Raw genomic sequence first — 21,624 nt, 5'->3', positions numbered from 1 at the left:
CTTTAGTAGATAATAATTATAGAATCCTTTAATAGAAGGTATTCCAGTCTTTTGTAAAAATATTTCTGTTTAGCTTTGTTTTATCTTAAATTTACTCATAAGACAAAAAAAATAAAGAGAATTAAACATACATGTTTATCATTTTGTTTAAATGTTTGATAAAAAAAAAGACAGATTCATGTGATATTTGTGAGCTTTAATAAGCATATTTGAATGATTTGACATTACAATGTTGAGCAGTATAACATATAAAAGTAACATTTAAAATGATCGAAAAGTAGCACTGAGATAAAACCAGATCCACATTTACAGTTCAACCACAAAATACTTTATCCACTATTTTTTCTTTTTTCTTCATTAACAAAGTGAATTAATCCAATCAGCTGTGCAATTATGTTAGAACGTGTAAATACGTCACATCTTCATGCATCGCTAGACTTTGTGGTTGAAGTTGTAGTTGGAGTACGACGGCATATTGTCAGCATCGGTGGAGACTGCAGGAAGCAGCAGGAGCCCCGTGGTGACGTCCTTCCTACAACGCTCCATGGCCTGCTTGTAGGATATCTTCTCCTTGGTGACGGGGTCCAGCAGCTCCTTTGTGTGGCAAGCCTCGTCTTCCAGCTGACTGGCTGCCTTGCTGTCTATCAGCTTGTTGGCGAGGGCCTCCTGAACTGTTTGCCGGCCTGGTTTATTGGGATCCACCAAGCCACCGGTCAGGTACTGCGCCTCCATGTACCTTCTAGCATTTTCTTGAGGGATGTACCCTTTCTGCGCTGCGGGCCCCACCGCCAGGCGCACTTTAGACACAGGATCCTCGATTCCGGTGAAGGCTTTCTGGGCATTGAGGAGCTTATGCATGAGCCCCGAGTCAATGAGATTGTGCTCGACTGCCTTGTGGACAGAGAGTTTGTCCTTTTTGCCAAGATCGACGATTCCTCCGGAGGCCGCTTGGGCCTCCAGCAGCCTCAGAGCCGTGTCGGCGTTGATGAGTTTGCGAGTCAGCGCGCTTCTCACAGACATCCGGCTTTGGGTGGTGGTGTCATATATACCAGAGATTGGGAAATATTCATCTGTTGTTACAGCGCTGAGGTTATTCAAACTACCACTGTGATGAGAGTTCAGGCTGGGGTAGGAAGATCTCAGGGACATAGGCATGGAGTTCAGAGAAGAGGTTGTATTGGGTTTGGTGGGAGATATTGGAACTATTGAAGGAACAAAAGGCTTTTTTACTTCCCCCATAACAAGGAGGGCAAACTCGGAAATGGACATTTTCCCCTGCTTGTAGCGGTTCACGTCATGCTGAGTCAAGCGGCCTTCCTTCAGAGCATCCTTCACCGAGTACTGCTTCCCACTTTTTCGATCCTGCAAGATTGTGGTATCCCCGTCCGGACTGGTAGAAGTGATCTCCTCCCAGTCGCACTCCAGCTGCGACAGCTGAAGGTAGTTGTTCCGATCGATCAGTCCTTGCAGGTAAGCATCGTAGGGGGACATGTCTTTCCCAGTTTCTGGATCCAAGATGGTGATTTTGGTTTGGAGATTAGTTTCTCTAGTTTGAGTTTCAGAGTGATCTTCCTTCCTGATGCTGGTCTGCAGCTCACTGATGAGGGTCTCTTTCTGGTGGATTTTGTCCTTCTCATTCAGGATTTCCTTCTCTAGCCTCTGGACCTCAGATGACGCCTTCAGGCTCCTTTGGCGAGCCAGCTGGTTCCTCTCGCTCATCAGTTTGGACTGTTGCTGGAAGGTTATGCTGATGTTCTGTCTTTCAGAATCAATTCCTGTGAGCTGTTGGAGGAGATCCTCCTTCTCCCTCTGCAGAGCCTCTCGCTGTGCAATGAGAGACGTCTCCTCCTGAGAAGTAACAGACCTCGATGACTGTAGGTGGTTTAGCTTGATGTGGATGTTCTGAATGTGGACTTCCTGCTCCCGTCTGAGGTTTTTCTCCCGTATTACTAGTTCTCGGAGATGATCCCTCTCAGCTTCTACGGCTGGATCTTTCTCTACACGAACAACTTCTCGGTAAACAACCTTCTCAACGGACTTCTCTTTCTGCAGAATGTCCAACTTGAGTTTGAGGTTTCGAATTTCCCTTTCCAGACGACTGATCTCGTTACTTTCAGTCTCCAAGTCGACGCGTACACCATCGGTGAGTTTTTCCAGCTGAGGGTCCCTCTCCACTTTTAGGACTTCCTCGATGATGATTTTTTCCTCAACGGGCAGTGGAGCGTTCTCCAGTTCAAGAATTCGAGATTTGATCTGTCTGAGCTCCGACTCTGCTTGGATTTTCTTCTGGCGATTATCCATCTGAGCCAGGCTGTTCTCTTTCTCTTCAATCAGGGATCTGAGCTGTCTGACTTCTAATTCCAGTTTTCTGCGCGCTTTCATTTCTTCATCCAGGTTCTTGTTTAGCTTCTCGTGCTCCAGGATCTGCTTGGGGTCCTTCTGAAGTCGCACCACCTCCTGCATGATGATCTTCTCCTCTGGCTTTTGCCTCTCTAGCATGATGTATTGGTTCTGCAGATCGAAGAGGCATTCCTCCACAGTGCGGCGTTGCTGAATCTCTTCTCTCACATTCCTTCGAAGTCTGTCGGCCTCTTTCTCCAGAAGAGGGTCGTTCTCGTATTTGATGACTTCTGTTGTCACAAGCTTCATCTCCACTTTGGATTTCTCTGCTTTCAGCTCGTCTCTTTCCTTACGCAGGCGGGTTAGCAGCTCGAGGGTTGTGTCATAGTTTCCCTTTAGACGAGCCACTTGGTTGTTCAGCCTTTGTAATTCCCTGATGACCTCTGGGCTTTTCTCTTCTTTGATCACCTCCTGGGTTACCTCTTTGTACTCCACTTTTGGCTTCTGAGCCCGCAGGGTGCTCAGAGACGTCAGCACCGCATTGCTCTCTTTCTCCAGATCCGCTCGGTTCCAGCCCAAATCTTGCAGCTCCTTCTTCAGACGCACCAGCTCAACTTCTGTCTCAGGATCAACTCTATAAATCTCATTAATGATCTCCTTGACCTCCACTTTGGGCCTGAGCTTCTCCAGTTCGTCATAACGCAACTGAAAGGTGGTCAGGTCCTTCATCAGGATGACGTTTTCATCTTTCTCCTCCTCCAAGGACATTTTTAGCCTTTTTGACTCCTCAAGCGCTTCTGGATCTTGATGGACTTGTTTCACCACCTTGGTGACGATCTTGGGTTGGATGGTGGGGATAACGCGCTCCAACGTGTTTATCTGGCTCCGTGTGCTGAAAATGTTATCATTGACAGACTTGCAGCACAGTTCTTCCTCTGCGATCTTGCTCTGAAACATGAGAACGGCTTTCAGCATCTCTGGATCTTTTTCCAGTCTTACCACTTCTTTCTTGACAACTTTCTCCCGGATCTTTGGTTTCTGCTGAGATAGAAGCGTCAGCGTGCTTTTCACTTGGACCTCCTCCATATCTGTCGTTTGCAGCTCCAGCTTTATCCTCTGCATCTCATCTCGGATCTTGACGGCCTCTTTATCAAGCTGAGGGTCTCGCTCGTACTCAGTGAGTATTTTGGTCACCAGTTTAGGCTCGACTTTGGTCAGCTCGGATTCCACTTTGATGATCTTCTCATCAAAAATGGTAATCTCAGACTGAGTTCTGGACCTCTTCAATCCTTCATCCTGAATGCGTTTTTTCAGAGACTGGAGCTCAACCTCCAACTTGGGGTCGCGGTAATACTGCACCACCTCCTTCTCCTCCAGCCGCTCCACCCCTCTCCTGCTCTTCAGAGACAAAAACCTCTTACGGTAGGTTTCCAGGTCTTTCTCAGCATGTAAGCGCCTGGTAACCTCCTCGCTTAATTCCTTTTTCAGACCATCAACTTCCTCCAGGTCCTTCTTCTGGCTCTGTAGCTGCAGCTGCTGACTGACGACCACCTGACTGACTTTCTCCTCATTCTGCAAAAAGACACAAAAGCAAAGTTTTAGAAATGATCATTCACATGGTTGATGCTGAGTTTTCATTCTGTGCCAATGCAGAAGGCGTTTGTTCTGAAAAACAAACACACAAGTAAATAAAAAACAGGAAATGTGCTTCTTGATCAGGAATGTTGTGTTTATACTTTTGGCAGGAATCCATTTCACAGTGTTTACAAATATTGACCTCTGTCCCTGAGCCCCATAATTCAGGCACAGTTTCAGATACGTCCCTGCAATGGACTGGCGAGCTGTCCAGGGTGTACCCTGCCTTTCGCCCAAATGACTGCTGGGATAGGCTCCAGCTTCCCCGCAACCCTTAATCGGATTCAGCGGTTAGGATAACGAATGAATACTTTCAGATACAAACCTCTTTCAAAGTTTAAACAAGTCACAAGAGATCTAATATTTATCTCTGAAAGTGCATTTTGATATCATTTATGGTTTTAACACATTTACAGTTTAAGTTTTGTTAAACTTTTTGGGATTTTGCAATGAAAAGTTCCCACTAGAGTGAGATGATGTTATGCACCCAAAACTCATTAAAAACAATTTCTCCTTTGCATATACAAATTATCAGAAGTGTATTAAGTAGAAGTAAAAGTAAAAATACATTAGAAGTCCTGCCATGTTTTTGGATCTACTGATGCGTTTAGAACAGGTGTTTCTACTAACATCATCTACCTGCAGTGGAGATAACCTGATTAAATTCATCTGGTTTAGTGACTGGTTGGAAAGAGCTGCCAGACAGGACTTCTACTTTCTACTTCTACTTTATACATCTCTGCAAATTATACAATGTGGCCATCATCATGATCGGCCTTACAGTTTTCTCTCAGAGTGCAAAGTGAAACCACCCCAACTCCCATCGTTTCCCATTATAAAGATCAAATTTTCTTTTGACGTAAGGATGTGAGGCTCTTTTCAACATGCTATAAATACTACATAGTAAACAGTAAAATGCTTAAATCAATGTGTTCCCCAGATGCTTCTGCTGTCTGTGGGTCAGGATTTCTTTCAATATGAGTTTTGGATTTCGAGCGTGGACTGTTTGTTTGAGGCGTAATTTGTAGTTTCCCTTTTGCTCTGTCAAACTATAAGGTTACATACACAATGTCCCTCATGTCCCAATCATCACCATAGCAACCATTTACGCAACCGCTTCCCCTCTAACTGAAAGACGCCATCGTGGCTGCCCCATAAAACATGAAATAGTTTCGCCGTACCCTCGCCATCATGTTCCTCGCCGTGTCCAGCTGACTCAGCCGCTGGTTGTTCTCTGCAGACACCTGAGAGTAAAGGTTCAGCAGATCTTTCTCCTGCAGTGAAAGAAGGCGGCGTTAGTTTGAAATGTGCAGCTGACAGATGGAAATGTTTTGTTTGAGGTGTTGTTGTTGATGTCTTGTCTTAAGATCGTACCGTTCTCTCTACGCCCTTAGCCAGAGTCGAGGTTAGCTGTTTCTTCAGGGCGGATTCTCCATCGATGTCATCTTTACGATCTATGTCGTTCTCATCGTACAGAGTCGCACGGTAAATTTTTGACTTCATCTCATATTCCTGAGAATAAATGAGTGAGTGAATGAATGAAAAACAAAAGGATTCAGTGTCACGAATGGTATTGTTGGTACGATTGACCAAGCTTTGTGAACTCACATTTAAAACACCCTGCAGATCTCGGGACATGTCTTGGATTCGGTCTAAATCATCCGACTTCTTCTTGATGTCCTCCACCACTTTCTAAACAAGAGACATGAATCAAAACCAGCAGTTTATTACTACAGATACATGACGCTACTCTGATTCCTACTGGATGCTAAATAAACAATCATGTACCTTCTGAGAGTTCTGATTGGCTCTCATCTGAGCCACATCATCCGTAGGTTTGCTCACGTGGTTTGGCAAGTTAACCAAGAAAAAATCCAGCGACTGAACGGCGTTCTGGAAATCTTGAGTTTTATTTGTTGCTTGCTGAATGAGAGCCAACCTAAAGCCAAAGAAATGAACGTGTGTCAGCTACAAAAACACAGCAATGGGCCTTAACCGGTTCACCGGTTTGTTGTTGGTTTACATGGTTTGTTTTCACACTCCTTACCTCTCCTGGAGCTGATTGTTGACGTTTGCGTAACGGTTCTTCAGCTGTTTCACCTGGTTCTCCTGCCAACGGATGTCAGGGCAGAACTCGCTGAAGTTCTGCTGCAGGGAGCTGCATGTTTTCTTGGTCAGGTCCAGCTCTTTTCCTAATTTATTCAACTCATCTTTCCTCGAGGCGGCATCCTTCTCCATGGCCTGTTAGACAACGTAATGAGAAGTTAACCAATGAAGATCCAGCTTATATAAAAAAAAGTAATAAAGGTCTAAATTTTTAAATATGAGGTCTTATTTGTCCCTTTAACAAAATGTAAATTTAAAAAGTACCTACATTTTTTAGGGGTATTTACTATTTATTACCAAGTGATATGACAAAAAAAAGTTTTATAGTGTAATCTTCTGCTTTCTGGTGACTTTTAAGGGGCAGGAGAGAAAAATCAGCTTGTGATCCACAGGATTTTGTACCATAAAGTGTTGCCAAATGTCTCAGAAACTGCATGTATCACATATCACACTGGGTTTTTATGGGTTAGTCCCACTTTGTCCCACTTTAAGCTTTGTCATGTTCCACGTCGCATAGGGCTGAACAATATGACTTTAAACCAATATCCTAATTAACTGAACGGATTACCCGGACCATGATTAATTAACCATTATTACAGTATCATTTTATTTATAGCTGACTGAATCTTTTGTTGCAAATATTTTTTATTATAGAAGAGCAGATACTCTATTGATAATAAGTAAAAGGAAACGAGCATTTTAAAAATATATGGTAATTTAATTCAGATTTTTTTAAAAATATATTTAAGAGAAATGTACATTTTAAAAGAATTTAAATAACTGACATGAGCGAGGTTACATTGATTACTCGTACCGAATGTTGGTTTTGATTCATTTTTGATTAACTGCCCAGCCATGATGTCGCCTCTCTTATCTAGTTTACAAGATGCATCACCTGCAGCTTCTGGTAGCGACTCTGCAGCGCGTTGGGTTCATCCTGAATGACCCCATCTTTAGCTAGCTCCCTCTCAAAACCAGAAACCACCCCGTCGGCTTTCTGCATCTGTTTCTCCAGGAACATGGAGGCCGTTGCTCTGTTGCAAGGAGACGAATAGAAGAGTTTCATGAGAAAAGGTTGTGCACATCGACGTTCCTACATGAAAGAACCCACATCTTACTTTTTCTGATAAAGATCGATAAGTGTGTCAATGTCATAGAACTTGTTGTCAGCAGCGGTGAGTTTGACGTGCAGGGAGGCGGCTTTGGGTCCCAGGGGTCTCTTGGACATTAGAGGATCCGTTTCTCTTTGGACAGCAGACGTGTCTGACTCCAGTTTCCTGACTGTCAGAGCAGATTTCTGCAGCACAGGGACAATATTTAGAAAATCTGTATTTGATTCAATGAGGTAATTTCTATAAATCCCAGCAGCCCTTGCTCACCTCGTGCTCCGTGAGTCTGTTTTCCAGGTCCTGTATGGGCTTGTGGTGATCCAGCGGGGTCCTCAGCCTGTTCAGGATTTCTTTTTCACTCTCACCCAGGGCTTTGTTGATCCTGTCTATCTCACTGATGAGCTCTTCGGCTTTGGTGTCCGCCGGAGCACTTTTCACCGCAGCTGAGGAGGAAAAAAGGAAAGATATCTGATCTGAAAATGTCCAGGTTTCGACTGGGATGAGGAGGGAAAATGAGGAGTGTGTTTGTGTCTCACCTGCTTTCTGATGCCGAACCACCTCCACCACAGGGGTCTTCAACGAGTCCATGAGTGCAGCTCGACGGTTCATCAGGTCTTTCAGCTTTCTGTCCAGGCTGAACACACACACACACACACACACACAACTTGTATTAAATCAGTTGCATTCAGACCTTTTTTCTGTTACAGCTGAGCAGTTTGTCTTGCGTACCTGTTGACTGTCTGCAGGGCCTCAGCATCAGGCGGTGGGACCATGAAACACGCCCCCGGGAGGGTTTTCACCTCCCCGCTGGTGGTCCGAAGCTCCCAGTTCTCATTTTTAGAGTTGGACTTCAGAACCAGCGTCTCACCGCGCAACACAGTGTCCTAAAACACACGGAGAGCATTTAAAGTTCCTGAACAAGGCCGGATTATCCAATGGGAATTAGGTATGGCGGCCAGATGTCACACAAGTTTCTATAACTTTTCACACGTCCCACAAAACGGGGCGCTGTCCCGCATTGTTAAGGACCAGTCTTCACTTTTGTGAAGGAAAAAAAAACCAAACAAAACAAAACTGGCTTTTACTAATTGTGTTACGTCTCACATCACACCATCTGCTGATTGGAGTTACACTCAATCAATCAAACTAGGAGGCGGGACTTAATGCACATCTAGGATGCACCGGTGCACCCACTAACGAAAATAAATAAATAAACACACCGATTTATCATGGAGGACAGGGAGGACCGCAGCGAAGAAGAAAAGAAAGTGTTGTTACAGCAAAGACTGGGAAAGCATATATTCCTAAGTTAAACCTGTTCGAGGAGACTGTGAGAGGATTTGTCAAAATAATTTTTCCATGTCACACGGCGGGGAATATGACATGAAATGACACAAAAAACGCGCTACTCAGAGGGAGGCTTTATAATAACAGATTTGTTATGTTTGGTTAGTAATTTGATTACCAAAGAGCAAAATAGAAAGTTTATTTTTTTTAACTTTGTCATGGCAGAGTGGAATCTCACATTGTCCCACATTTTCAGTCTTTGTCCCACATTTGGTGAGAGAAGATCTGATCACCCTAGGCACAGGGGCCCAGGCCCACCTGGGGCCCATATGGGGCAAACACCAGCAGTTTGGACATGAAACAAAATGTACAGAAAAACCAGTTACACCACTACCAATAGTGTGTTGCCATTAGTACCACTGACGGAGAGATGTTAGAAATGTCGTTTAACACTGTATCATTCACAATTTTCACAATGTTGTGGTGGGGAAGGGGGCCCCTGGAACACTCTGGGCCCAGGGCCCTGTGCATTTTTTATCCGGCCCTGTTCCTGAATTTAACTTGTGAAGACATAAAGTGAAAATCCGATTCGATCTTACCTTTTCACCCTCCCAGTCACACAGTGACACCACGGTGGTGGGCTCGGTGGGCTGGACTCTGCGTAACTTCAGAGGCGCAATGTTGCTGCTGCTCTCCCTGAGCGTGGCCAGGCGCTGCTCGCCCCTCCTCACGGCTGGTTCGTCTCCCTGTCGGTGTGTGATGGAATAAGAAGTGACAGGAGTTAGAAGCACTGAAAGCCTCGTCGTTGATTCTGCAGGTGGAGGAAAAGCTGATTTTTTCCCCCTCCCTTTTAAAAAGAAGAGGAGAGTCTGACATCTGAAGAGGAGACACAGTAAATGCTGCAGTTTATACCACAAAACATCACATTTAAGCGTACAGAAAACGTGGAGTGACCTCTTTATTTCCGATTTTTCGATTCGATTTTCCCACCCCTATTGTCAATACATTCAAAGAAAACCACCGTTTTACCACACGGAAAACTTACGATACTAAAAGTGAGTGCAGTCCTGATGTGTCTGGACTCTGGAGCAGGGCCGTTTCTAGCTTTGTGGGGGCCCGAGGCAAGATGGTGTCTAGGGGCCTCTAGTTTGTCAAACTGTGATGAAGATATTCCTAACCATTTAGATGCTCTACTAACATGTTACCATCTCTTACAGTTCTTGAGCAAATCAGGCAAAAAAGTAAAGATCTTTAAGCTGTTTATTTAAAAAAAACTGTGCTAAAATATTTCTTATACTATTTAACAAATACATAAGGTAGCTGCAATATAAATAAATGTATTGATGAATTTGATATTAAAATCTTTGATTGTTTATTGAGGCATTCGGATTTATCTGTCAATTTTTATCTGGTTAAATAAATTATTATTCAACCTTGTGAAATGTAATTCAACATGATCTGCTCGCAATATTTTGCTGGTTATTACAGCTGTATGCTGAACAAAATACGGGAAGAGTTGCTGGTTTTCTCTTGACTACAGTTCACTCTTTCTTTTTTACATTTATTATTTTATCAAGACAGAGATACAGTTGTACAAAGTCTGAAAATAAAGTATTGTATCAAAACTGCAAATCAAAAGTTAACAATGAAACATGAACAAAAACAGAAAATAAGAAAAAAAGACCCACATAAAACACAAAAACTAACCACTGCACATCATCACCCATGAATTGGCGGAGTAGGGAGCAGGTCGTGAACAGGTTGAGAAATAATCAGCTCTACCATCTTTAATGCAACAACCTAATATTGCCATAAAATAAAAGACCACCCACTGCTTACGGTTGCAGTTTATTTTATTTAGGCATATGTTTATTTTTAAGCCTATGAGGGGAGTCTTAAACACAAAAGATAACTAAAGATAAAAACCAACATTTCAATTCTCCCTCAGAAGAAGCTGAAGATGCAGCTTTGGGGCCCCCTGGTGGCTTGGGGGCCCAAAGCATCTGCCTAGTCCGCCTATAGCAAGAAACGGCTCTGCTCCAGAGGCATCATTTTAAGTGTTTGGTATGTTGTGTACATGTGGGTTTCATGGGCTTTTGATTCAGGAGGATTTGATTGGTAATCTAGTTTTTTTTTTTGCACTACATTTTTCATTGTATGAAAAGTGCTTTATAAATAAAGATTGACTGATATCCCTTTAAGGTTCACACTAACAAAAAACCCAGAGAAAAAGGTTTCTTTGTGTTTTTCCATTTGTTATGGACAAGAATAATCAGAATAACTGTGTTTTAGCAAATGGTTGAGATGTAATTAATAATTACATAACAACAGTAAAATGGTCAAAATATGAAACAGTGTCAAAGCAAACACTGAGTTTGGTTTTACATGCCCAAACCAGTTGGTACAAATGGCTCAGGCAGGTTTATTTCCACAATTTTTTAAAAGAAATTCATCAAAGTCACTGCAAATTTACCTCAACTTAAAGGTAGAGCAGGACCTTAAAGGGATCTGCATGTGTGTGGATGGTATATTTACAACTGAGTCTCCTCATTGGACATAAATCATCTGACACACTGCCACTCAATGTATAAAGCTTAAACAGGACAAGAAAATATTAGTTATATTTTCATATAATATTAAAATTAACAAGGCATCACTGTAAATGTCTCTAGAAGTAAATACTGTATATAAAGAGGTATTAAGTGGTATTAACCCTCCCATTCATCCATCATCTATACCGGCTGATTTCAGTGTAGGATAACAAGCTGGAGCCGATACTAAGCAGGAAATACAGTAAACCCTGGACAGGTCCAAGTACTTAACCCATCTCTTCATCCATAGATAAAACGTGAACTCCACCGTTTTGTTAATCTCTCTCGTCCTGAGTGGATGAGTCAGATTTTCCAGGGGGTGTATTTCTGGCTGCTTATCTATATTCTTTCAACCAATTACTTGTAATGGCCTTCGTCCAAGATGATGTCATGACGTGTCAGTCCTAGAAACAAGAGTTCTGCAGACTCTTAGAGCCTCGTGTGTCCTCTATTAACGGTACATCATGTCAGAATAGTTTGAGTGTACTAAATATACCTTTTCACAGATTGTCTCTCCATCTCTTAGAACAAGTTTGAGGACTGAATCAGTCTATTTTCCATCTCATTTCAACTTTCCTTCGTTAGATTTCATTGTTTTTATCTTGAAAGCAACACTACATACAGTTGGGTTCATATTTATTCATCCCCTTTTATTAAAGAAGGAAAAAACAGCTGCCTGTAAAATAAGCTGAAATTGACTAAAGTAATAATAAATAAAAATTTTATGAAAATTGTTACATTATTTTCTAATTCTGGTTCAATAGAAATATTTTTTTAAAAGCAAACAAATAAGATAATTTATTACATATTACATCACTCGTAAACTAATATTTTGTTGAACTTTAATGTTTCCGCTCCAGTCAGGTGTTTTCTGTTCCTCTCAGTCAGACTTCTGCACCTGCTGACAGGTATTTTGTCCCACTGTTCAACAGAAAAGTGCTCTAATCTGTCCAGGACCAATTTGTTTGTTTCTTTTTTTTTCTTTCTTCAACTCAATTAAATGGAAAAAAAACAGTGTCTTATATTACTTAATTATATTTTTGCAAATTTTTAGTTATTGTTCCTTTTTTTAAGTCTCCAGTTATTTGAGTGACTGCTTTTCTTTAATGAAAGGGGATGAATACATATGAACACAACTGTACATACCATAAAACTTGGTGCTATTGATTCATTTTCATGGCACACAGACTTTCAGTATGTACACCCCCTGCAGCGTCCCAAAGCCAAGAAACTGAACTTCACAACTTTTATTTTCCAGCCCTAGGCAACACTTTTGTGTTTTACAACAACGTGTCACACTCCAGCATCTGCATGTCACAACACCGGCTGCTTTGAACGTAAACCAAGGCTGATTCAGCAAAGAAACTCAGGAGGAGATTATCAGAGAAGGCAAAGAAAAAAGCAAGAAAAGCAACAGAACAAGATATAAGACAAGCTTCATCATCAGACTGACTTTTACTGCCTGGAGAGGTCTCAGGGAAGAGACAGGATTAAAGATGGCCGCGGATTTAGCTGAAGTGAGCAGATCTGCTAAATTCAGTCATGCTGTTTAAAGGATTGCATGTGTCTGTAGTCTTTCCTAAATTCTGGTTAAATTATCTTGAGATTTTCAGAGATTTTTTAAGGATTTTTAGTCTCTTTTAGATGTTTTTTTTTCTCTCTAGCTTATAACTGTGTGATCTATCACACCAGGTCTGAACTTGAGTTGTTTTAAACAACTTCCCTCCATATTTTCAGTTTATTTTCTGCAAGACACTTTTCCTCCTTTTGGCCTGAGTCATCTGCCCTGCTTGAATCATTTCAATGTGTTTTAATTTGCCTTAAGACTCCGGAAAGCACCAGTAGATGGTGAATCCCATCTGATCCACATGGTAGAGCTCCATATGATCCTTGTCTGTTTAGAGAAGCTTCATGTTTTCTGCTGTGATCAGCTGCTAAACTGGGTGCAGGTTTCAGGTAAATGCGTTACAGAACATGAGATTAATGTTATGCTGCACCTCCAGAGCCAACAGGATCTCAGGGTTTGTCTTGTTGGTCAGGGACTTCGTGTCCAGGGTGGAACTGAGTCTATCCAAGGAATCCGACAGCATCTCTGCATCCAGCTGGAACTGCAACAAACAATCACTTCTTAACATGTCGGCAACAGAATGATTGTGAGCGCAGCAATTCAACTGCAACTTTACCTTCTTGTAGTCGTCGACGTTGTCCAGGTGGACTTCCTGAGCGAGACACAGGTTGAGGAAGGCTTGCCACTCGGCCTGGACCGAATCCTTGTGAGCCTGATCAAAACAGCGACACCTGCTTCAGCTGCATTCTGCTTAAATAGATTCAGTTTTTACCATTTTGGATGAAACTTGCGGCTCTTAAACACCTGTATTGTCGCTCCGCCGGGGTGGTTCATCTCAAGAAGATGGTCTCCTTCCTGCTCCAGCTGGTTGACCTGCCGTTCATGTGCCAGCAGTCCGTTTGCTTTGAATTTCTGTGTATAAACACAAAAACAGGATGTAGAAAACAGTCCCATCTGGTGCAGGGGTCTCTTCAAATGTTATAAATCACCATAATGACACAACAAGATGAAATAAACAGATTAAAAATGAGCATCGCCGCTCACTTTGTACTCCATCCGGACACCTGCAGGGTCAACCATGCGGTCACTCCAGTCTCTCTGGAGGATCCGGTCCTGCTGGCCTGAGAGGTAGACCAGCTCCTTACTGCAGCTCTGCATGTACTCATACAGAGAGTCCAGATGGATCTTCCTGCGCCGGGAGCTTTCCTGCAGAACACACCAGATCCACGCGACGTTTAGAGACACGTGAAGCAGGTGGAGGGAACGCTCCAAGAGAAAAGGCAAAACTACTCACCAAAAGTTCAGCATATTTCTGTTTGAGGCTGGCGAGCTGCTCCTGAAAACAAAACACGATGAGGAAGCTGGTGAACCTGCATCACACACACACACACAAACACACACACCTGCTGGTTTGTGCTGTTACCTTGGAAGTGGTGGTGCTGGGCTGCAGCTGGCTGTTGTAGGCCTCGATTTCTTGGTGCAGGATGTTGTGCTCAGCGATCTGCCTCTCTACGTCCGACAGGCTGGAGCCGTACGTCTCGTCCTTCACCTGGCTCTGCAGAAAACAACAGCAGCTTTTCACACACAAGCCTGGACGTGAAGGAGTTCCAGCTCGCAGCAATGATGACGAGAAACTGACCAGTTTTTGATCAAGCAGAGGGCCCCAGTTGATCTTCTGTATCAGCTCCAGGTCCTGAACCTGGTCGTACAGGTCCCTGTAGATGGCGCAGTCCTTCACCCAGCGATCGTGGAGATTTTTCACACTGAGAACAAAGACAGATAAATTTCCTCTGACAGCTGAGAAGATGGGTGGAGACCAGTTGAAGGAAACGTTACCATCTCAGAGGTGTGTGAGTTTCCAGTGTGTTTTTATTTGCCTGTGACTTACTCTCGCTCTATCTCCTCAGCCTGTGGGTGCTTCAGCTTCTTGGCTTTGTCCACATCCATAAACAGATCCTTCAGCAGCCCCTCAGCCTGAGCCAGGTTATCTGAGTTCTCAAGCTGATGGATGAGCTGCTGGTACTTCCCACTTCGCTCTGTGTCCTGCAAAGCAGCAGCGAGTGTCAGAAACACTTCTCTGGGCTTACATGATGAGGAAGTGTTTTATACTATCATGACATTTGGGATTAAAAGCAGCATTTTAGCTTATTTTACCTTTAAAAGTGATGGCAAAGCTCCATTAAAGTCATTCTCAGCTTTAAATTATCGACATTTTCCAACTGAAAACAGATGTGAATCTCTGTTTTCGTGCTGCTTGCAGGTTTCTTACCACATTCAGCAGCTCCTCGGCTCGCAGGACGTTCTTTTCCACCTGATCTGCGTTTTTCTGCATGCGAGCGATCACCACAGCCAGGTCGCCGGCCTGAGTCCTGGAGGAGCAAACACAACACAGTAAAACATCTCTGATTGCATTCGTAGGATAGTTTAGAACAGTGTTTTTCAGCCTTTTTTGAGCCAAGGCACTCTCTTTTTTCACCTAAAAGTCACAAGGCACATCACAAAGCAAAATGTTTTGTTTTGTTTTTTTTTTAAAAAGTCCCCATTATGCATATGAAGTCCATCTCGTCAAAGCCTCTTGAATGGAAATCAGATAAACACAAGAAGAATGAATCTGATTATCTTTCACTGGGGTCGGTTTGGATCAGGGGTCACCAACTCTGGTCCTGAAGGGCTACCATCCTGCAGGTTTTATTGTTTTCCAGGCACAACACACCTGACCCAAACCAATGGCTCATTAACAGGCAGGTGCAGAAGATAACAACAAGTTCTTGGAGAACCTTCTCACTTGGATCAAATGTGTTGTACAAGGGAAACACTGAAACCTGCAGGATGGTAGCCCATCAAGGACTGGAGTTGGTGACCCCTGGTTTGGATGAACTCAGATCTGCTGCAAAAACTCCGCCTTAAAAAACAAGAAAATAAAATTTACAAAAATTATGTAAATGTTGCTTAAAATAAGATAAATTATCTGCCAACCGAAGAAGAAAATTTGGCTCGTCAAGACTTCCCAAAACAAGTAAAAATACTCTTAAAACAGGAGGAATTCTCTGCCATAAAAACTAAGAATTATCTTACCTTTAAAAAAAAATAAGCATAAGTGTACTCAATTGAAATGCAACATTTTAAGACTCACGCAGTAATTATAACCACATTAGTCTTTAGCGATATTGATCTTATTAATCTTTATCATTAAACTACTTATGACTTATTACAGACAGTTAGCTGCAATGGAGAAATGTAGACGTATAAAATAACATAAACCTGACGTAGAGTTCAGTAAGATCTCTTTTTTAATGTTAATTTTGTTTGTTTGTTTGTTAATGTTAATTAGTAATAATCAGATATCACGTATTACTTTGATTGTAATGGACGACAGATTCATATAAAATATTCAAATGAAACCACCTTTGAAAAGCATGCTTGAGTTTTTGTCTGTGTGACGGCTCTGACAGCTCTGACAAAGGAAATTCCTCCAGCAGAGTTTTCTGCTGCCAGTTGACCTGTTTGGGCGCTCCGGCTGTTTGTTCTGTGACTTTTCAGGTGCCAACACCTGAAAGCCAACTATTTATGGCGACACACCCAGATTAACGCCGAGGGGACGCAGTGTGGGTGGAGGGGAGTGTCACCCGTCCCCTCCCAGGAGCAGCCGTGGAATGTTGCAGGAATGTGACATTCCTACAGAAACTACACACACTGACACACTGTGTCGGACATGAACAGCAGGTTTATGAGGTTGAGGGAGACATTACGGCTCGTAGTAGGCTGAGGTGCAGCAAAGCATCATCCACACTGACTCAAACTGAAAGAATAAATCATCGTGTGACATAAAAGCTTAATAACAACCTGATCTGAGCCGCCTGACTTCAGGTTAGGAGGTTGTTTTCAGGTCCAGCTCAATGAGGCTGTTGGGCAGCATGACTTTGTCTTTACATCAACACAAACCGTGATCCAGTAGGTGACCTGCGCCCGTATTAATGCTCAAAAAGAGGAGTTTCAATCAGGAGTATGCAGGTTACTAAATGACTAATTGTTGACAGCTTTTGTTTCTTGAAACAAAGCTCTTAAAGCTTCTCAAACAGAAAGTTTTGCATGTAAATAATTTACAGTTGTGCTCATATGTATTCATCTCCTTTCATTAAATATAAGGCTGAATTTACAACAGTCACTAAAACAACTGGAGACTGAAAAAAAGGAACATTGACTTAAAATGTGCTCAAATATAATTTAGTGATATAAGACACTTTTTTTTTAAAAATATATATTTAATTGAGTTGAAATAAAAAAATCCATCCTGGACAAATTACAGCACTTTTCTGTTGAACAGTGGGACAAAATACCTGTCAACAGGTGCAGAAGTCTGACTGAGAGGAACAGAAAACACCTGACTGGAGCAGAAACATTAAAGGATTGTTCAACAAAATATTAGTTTATGAGTACTGTCACGTATTATTTTATCATATTTATTTGCTTTTCAAAAATATTTCTATAAAACCAGAATTAGAAAATAATGTCATGATTTTCATAACATTTTATTTATTATTACTTTTGTCAATTCCAGCTGTTTTATTCCTTCTGTAATGGGAGGGTATGGATACATATGAGGACGACTGTATATAGATTAATCTCCCCAAAAGCAGAGCAGAAGTAATGAATTAATAATCATTTGTACATCTGTTAAATCTTTTCCTTTGACATGTATAATAAATCTAACGCTTCAGTTTTATTTGCAACATGTTTGTTTTGCAACAGCATAACAATCACACTGCATGTAAACCTTCATCCTCTAAAACCTGCAGTCCTCAGACGGAAGAGCAGATGGAGCCAAACCTCCAAAATGGTCATTTCAGAGAAGTGCTGGGACCTGTCTAAAAGGACTGTGACGATATGCTTTTGTCCCGATTCGATTTGATTCAGATTTTTTGCGTGTCGATTCGATTTAAATTGCGATTCTCAAAATTCTTCAATATTGATCTTTTTTGTAAATTAAAAACACACAAAAAAAAATCTATAAAACTTCTTTTTGCTAGTAATTTTTCTTGATTTCAGTAAGAAAAAAAAAAAAAAACACAGTATCCAGATCATCATTCTGCTGCTATAAAGCCCAAGAAGACAAGTAAAAAGATCAATAAAAACAATAAAAAGGACAAAAATCTTTGGATTAATTTTATTAAATTGAAAAAAAAAAAAAAGTTTTTTGACAAAAAAAAAAAATCTATTTTAAAATTGTGAAACAAAATATCCCAATTTCCCCACCCTTACTGCCTACCATTACTCTGCTCATTCCAATTAGAGCATGATGATGTTCTTATTACTGCAGTAGAATCTGATGTTTAGAGCTGCATCCTTCCAAAGAGATTCTCATCCTGAAAGTGTTCTTTTTTTTTCATTTGTGCGATGTGCCATCGTCCCTCCTCCTTCACCAGTAAACTGATAGTAACACAGCTCGACACGTCTCCTATTGCTTTGACTCCAAAACTATTCAACTCAACCTTGAGCTTGCAGAGATAAACTAATCTCATTCAGGGTGTGAAATTTGTAAGAAGAGGCCAAAAAAAAAAAAGCAGCCGCAGAGCTGAAAGCGTTGAAGTAAATCTATTCTAGTATTTACATTTCTTTCACCTGGAATTAATGAATGAATTGAATAAGTACTTTTACTCAAATAACAGATCTACTTCCAGTGACTCATTTGGTTCTGTGTCGGCTGCTTCCCACATTACAAACACACGGCTCTGCTAAACGTCAGCTGATCAGACTGTCTGACAACATGCACTCGCTTCCACTCAGGCTCCGGTGTCACAGCACCGATCAATCCCTGCCACTCCCTTTGCTTTCGTGGAGCTCACCTCGCTATGAAAGCGCACTAATGTTCAACATTACGCGCCCCTCAGCAGATACACATCTGCTCAGAGCAGAGGTGCTGCTGTTGCACCGTCCAAGCAGCAATATTTAACCCCTCACCTCTACAGCACAGACAACAAGGTACACTACAAAATATGTGACTGCAGGAACACTGTTGACCCATCTGCTTAATGAGTCACTGGTCTATTGAGTTTAATAAGTCTGTAAACACTCATGATACACCCTTTGGGCAAAGACAGGGATAACAGTACAGTGGTTACATAAAGAAGCCAGCTGGGGAGATAAGATGTACGCAGCAAATAGAGAAAAGTTGCGACGTGTCCTGTTAAAGAAGGGTTTGATCGTTGTCTGAAACTCCCCAGGTTCTCTTTGCTTCTTATGAACGAATCTCAGATCATATTTAAACCCCTGATCAGTGTCGCCTTCACGTGCTGCGGTTCAGGTGGACCAAACCGTTCCGCAAATGGGATCGCGGTACGAACACAGTCAGGGGAAAAGATTTGCCCTTCAGCATGAAAAATCACAGTTAAAAAGAGACGAGACAAGACACACTCGTTCCCAAACAGGAAATCCCAACGCACCTGCTCAGCCTGACTGGGTTGGCTTCTTTTTTCTTCGACATCTTGGGAGACTGCGTGGGCCTGTTTGTGTAATCTGAGTCCAAGTCTGTTTCTTCCACCTCTCTCCTCTTCCTCTCTCTCTCTTTCATTCACCGGATCGCCCCTCTGTTAAGGAGCGTCCACCTGTCTCAGCTCCTCCCAGGCCAACAGGTGTGTCATGAGTAAAAGCAGCCGAAGAGGAGCAGACCGGGTGGACCAGTTTCATTTCCCTGCCTCCTTTCGCTCTTCTAGCAGGCTTTAAGTTCCAGGAGATTTGCGCCTCGTGCATGTGTTCTTACTTTTCCACAGAAATGTGATCTCATACAAATGTTTAAGTTTATTTGTACAGCACCTGTCATGTACAAGACAATTCAAAGTGCTTTACATGAAACATTAAAAGCATTTAAAAAAGTATAAAAGAAAACAAAATCACAATATATTCAAATAATTAAAAGCAGAGATAATTAAAAGTTACTGTGTAGGTGTCATGCATTGATGCGTGAGAAAAGAGATGTTTTTAACCTGGATTTAAAAGTTTCTACATTTGGTGAGAGTTTAATCTCCACATCTCCACATGTTTAGTCTGGACTCTGGTCTGGACCAGTTTTGGATCGAAGATTTCTGCTTTGTTCATATTCTCTTTTATTCATTGTAAAGTAAAGATCAGAAAACGGTGGATAAGATGTGAGAGGATGTCTTTATGCTTGAGCCTCAGTGACGTTTCATATTACTTCAGCACCATTCTGCATCATTAAAAACATAGTAGTGGTTATAAATCATGATAAAGCCTCTGGCCTGTTGTCACCATGGCAACATGACAGGTGGCAGTCCATTATAAAACACTTACAGTCTTCTCAGCGATAATAGCAAAGGAATGTAGAGTAACTTGAAGGTTGATTTATCATTAAGCCATTATTTGTTTTCAGAGAAGGAAGAATGCACAAAAAAAAAGGCATAAAATCTGAATTTTCATCCGTTGGGGAAGAACTGGCTCACACGAAATGCTAACACACAGTCGTGTTTTTTACTCTCTAAATCCAAAAACACCTACAAGTGTTGGTATTTATTGCGTTTAGGCTTTGTTCACCTCTGACAGCCAGAGAAACGTATTCATTTTCAGCTATCTGTACTTATCAGACACACACCCTGTTCAATTACACAAGAATCAAAGTCTGATGGGAGGAATGCAAAGTTCACATGCAGCTAGAGAGAAAAAACGCTGATTACAAAGACTCAATGAAAGATGTGGCACTTGCATCTGTGCAATGTGTGTGTGTGTGTGTGTGTGTGTGTTTTCAGGTACAGCAGCTTATATTAAAGTAGGTTGGAGCTGAAAGCATCTCTCTGCTCGTGGAGTGAAACAACTTCACTCCTTTCCACTTCAGTGGGAATAAATCGCTGCAGCATGTGGCCATTCCTCATGCTTGCTGTGGGTGTGTGATGCACACCCAGAGTAACAACTCTTAAAGTCAACACCTACATGCCTGCTGGGAAGGAGGGAGGGATTGAGAAGAAACAAAGAGGCGAGAAGAACTGAGGTTAAACACGGACAGGAAGAAGTGGTGAAACAAGAAAAGTCTCAGTTGGCTGTGGTTTCTTCTGGCTCGCCTTAAAGCTGCTGGAACGTAAATATGAACAATAACTCTGTTTATTTCTGCGTATTTACCAGAATAAAAAGTCACCTCTAGGCAGATTAAACTGCTAATGAGTATTCAGCACATTAAAGGATTTACATGTAGTAGTGAACCTCCATTTCTCCAATCAACACAGCCTCCATATAAACCTCCTACTGACACACCTGCCATGCAACAGGTAGCTAGTAACCGCACACTGCAATGTAGGGACATTTGGCTTTTTGCAGATGTTTCTGTTTAAATGCTTATTGCACAACTTGTTCTCAAACAAGACGATAAAAAACAACAACAACAACAACAAAGTCACGTCTGACCTGTCAATCGACCTGTTCTGGTTCAGTGACAGCTTGTATGCAAACCGTCTTCTTCATCACGACGACTTCCATTTTTTATGTGGTGTAGGAGTGTAGTTAATTCATTAATTCATTCAGTCATTCAGCCATTCATTCATTCATTCATTCATTCATTCAGCCATTCATTCATTCAGTCATTCCTTCAGCCATTCATTCATTCAGCCATTCATTCATTCATTCAGTCATTCATTCCTTCAGTCATTCAGCCATTCATTCATTCATTCATTCATTCATTCATTCATTCATTCAGTCAGTCATTCCTTCAGCCATTCATTCCTTCAGCCATTCATTCATTCAGTCATTCATTCATTCAGTCATTCATTCATTCCTTCAGCCATTCATTCATTCAGCCATTCATTCATTCATTCAGTCATTCATTCAGTCATTCAGCCATTCATTCATTCATTCATTCATTCAGTCATTCAGCCATTCATTCATTCATTCAGTCATTCATTCATTCCTTCAGCCATTCATTCATTCAGTCATTCATTCATTCAGTCATTCATTCATTCCTTCAGCCATTCATTCATTCAGCCATTCATTC

General features: G+C 41.8%; 1 protein-coding gene across 1 annotated transcript; it reads right to left on the bottom strand.

The window, feature by feature from the left end:
- Window positions 1-432: 432 nt before the first annotated feature.
- Window positions 433-19,116, bottom strand: LOC306765272 (envoplakin-like; the record flags this gene model as incomplete). Its single annotated transcript, XM_079252679.1, has 22 exons — window positions 433-3,912; window positions 5,157-5,249; window positions 5,350-5,487; window positions 5,584-5,667; window positions 5,764-5,914; window positions 6,023-6,216; window positions 6,977-7,115; window positions 7,200-7,378; window positions 7,461-7,633; window positions 7,727-7,824; window positions 7,920-8,074; window positions 9,077-9,223; window positions 13,066-13,176; window positions 13,252-13,347; window positions 13,440-13,547; window positions 13,680-13,841; window positions 13,930-13,971; window positions 14,059-14,190; window positions 14,275-14,398; window positions 14,524-14,678; window positions 14,905-15,004; window positions 19,076-19,116. The coding sequence occupies 22 exons, from the start codon at window positions 19,114-19,116 to the stop codon at window positions 433-435; spliced, it is 6,102 nt and encodes a 2,033-aa protein (XP_079108805.1).
- Window positions 19,117-21,624: the final 2,508 nt, after the last annotated feature.

This window comes from Telmatherina bonti (assembly GCF_933228915.1).
Source record: "Telmatherina bonti genome assembly, chromosome: 14".
Taxonomy (NCBI): Eukaryota; Metazoa; Chordata; class Actinopteri; order Atheriniformes; family Telmatherinidae; genus Telmatherina; species Telmatherina bonti.
Note: the sequence above shows the minus strand (reverse complement) of the source record. Positions and strands in the feature narration are given on the sequence as shown.